The sequence below is a fragment of the Galeopterus variegatus genome, unplaced genomic scaffold, assembly GCF_000696425.1.
Source record: "Galeopterus variegatus unplaced genomic scaffold, G_variegatus-3.0.2 Scaffold322, whole genome shotgun sequence".
Classification (NCBI taxonomy): Eukaryota; Metazoa; Chordata; class Mammalia; order Dermoptera; family Cynocephalidae; genus Galeopterus; species Galeopterus variegatus.
The window spans coordinates 605,697-607,555 of NW_007726433.1; the positions used below are offsets into that span (position 1 = coordinate 605,697).

At 39.2% G+C, this 1,859-nt stretch overlaps 1 protein-coding gene across 3 annotated transcripts in view; it reads left to right on the plus strand.

Annotated features, from left to right (window-relative positions):
- TCTEX1D2 (Tctex1 domain containing 2) overlaps positions 1-1,859 on the plus strand; it is a 31,088-nt gene that overhangs the window by 3,987 nt on the left and 25,242 nt on the right. For all 3 annotated transcript variants that reach the window (XM_008567477.1, XM_008567479.1, XM_008567476.1), the window contains exon 2: positions 1,649-1,782. In XM_008567477.1, coding sequence (XP_008565699.1) covers positions 1,649-1,782 — 134 coding nt within the window. The remainder of the gene's footprint in view (positions 1-1,648; positions 1,783-1,859) is intronic.

Genomic DNA, 1,859 nt, shown 5'->3' on the forward strand with positions numbered 1-1,859 from the left:
AAAAAGTAATGAGGAAAAAAAAGCAATGAGGGGACGCTAGTACTACCAAATGTTAAACCACAAATATGAGCTAAAAACTTGAAACATTCTGGTAACCTGGCACATGATAGACAAATCAACTCATCGAGTATACAGCCCTGAAAAGGAACCTGGTGCTGTAATATATGATAAATTCAACGAAAATGCTAATGGTATTGTTAGGGTGGTGAAATTAGGGGAGACTTTTTTTCTTTCCTCTGTTTTCATTTATTCAGTACTCCATTCCTTCAAAAAATATTTATTATATACTATGTGCTGGGCATTGTTCTAGGACATGGGAATACAACAGTGAACAAAACAGCAAAACGTCCTGCCCTCATGGAGTTTGTCTAGCATGGTTAAAGTAAAACAAGAGAAATACATAAGTGAAGTATATAGTAAATCAGATAATTACAGGTACCAGGAAAGGAGATACAAGTGTTGTGGTTAGGGGGGTGGTATGAAGTTTTAGAGAGTATGGCTATGGAAGGTAACTTTTGAATAAAGACTTGAAGGAAGCGAGGGAGCTAGCCATGCCTATATAGGGAAGACTTGATCTTCAGGCGGGGGTAACTGCAAGTGCAGAAGCACTAATTTTTGCATGCCTGGTATGGTCAAAGAACATATGGAAGACCATTGTGGCCTGAGTGTAGAACTAGGGGAAAAGTCGTAGAAAACAAGGTCAGAGCATTTAGTGGCGTTGGAACCTTATAAGTCACAGCGAGGACATTGGCCTTTATTCTGAGTGAAGTGGGAAATATTTGGAGTATTTTTAGTAGAGGGTGTCATGATCTGACATTTGTTTGAATAGGATCTACTTAGTTGCTGTGTTAAGGACAGGATGTAGGGCACAGGCAGACACAGAGAGACTTGTTAGGAGGCCATTGTAATCCAGGCAAGAGGTAATGGTAGCTTGAAGCAAGGTGGTGGTGGTGGGGTGGTGAGAGTGATTGAATTTTAGATTATTTTGGAGATAGAACAGATAATATTTGCTCATGAGCAGGATGTGGGTAGAGAGATAGTCAACAAAATGGATACCAAGGTTTCTGGCTTGAGCAACTGGAAGAATGGAGTTACCATTAACTGAGATGGGGAAGACTGCAGGAGGACCTAGTTTGGGGGAAAAGAGAATATCAGAAGCTCAATGTTGAATGTATTAAATCTGAGTTGCCTATTAGACATCCATATGTAATATGTATTAGAATATGTGTTGGAATATGTGTTAGTATGAAGTTCAGGAGAGGTCCAGGCCGTAGATAAAAATTTGGGATAGGCCAGCCCGTGGCTCACTCGGGAGAGTGCGGTGCTGATAACACCAAAGCCATGGGTTCGGATCCTATATAGGGTTGGCCGGTTTGCTCACTGGGTGAGTGTGGTGCTGACAACACCAAGCCAAAGGTTGAGATCCCCTTACCGGTCATCTTTTAAAAAAAAATAAAAATAAAAAAAAAAAATAAAAATTTGGGATGTGACTTGTCCTCCTAATTTGTTTATATTACTTTTATAATAAAAAATATGAAAAAAGAAGGATTAAATGGTAGTAATGACAAAAAGCTGGGGGAGGTTGAGATATGAAGGTAAGTTGGGTTTTGGCATTACCAATTAGATATTCTCAAATTGTTTTGTTTAGGTTCAGACCCTCTGTTGTTAAAGACTGTATCCATGCTGTGCTCAAGGAGGAACTGGCAAATGCTGAATATTCTCCTGAAGAAATGCCACAGCTCACAAAACACTTATCAGAAAACATTAAAGATAAATTAAAAGGTAACCGTGGTGATAAGTGGAAATGACTAATTCCCTTCAAACAATCCATTTTACCCATTTGTCTCCTTCCCCATTTT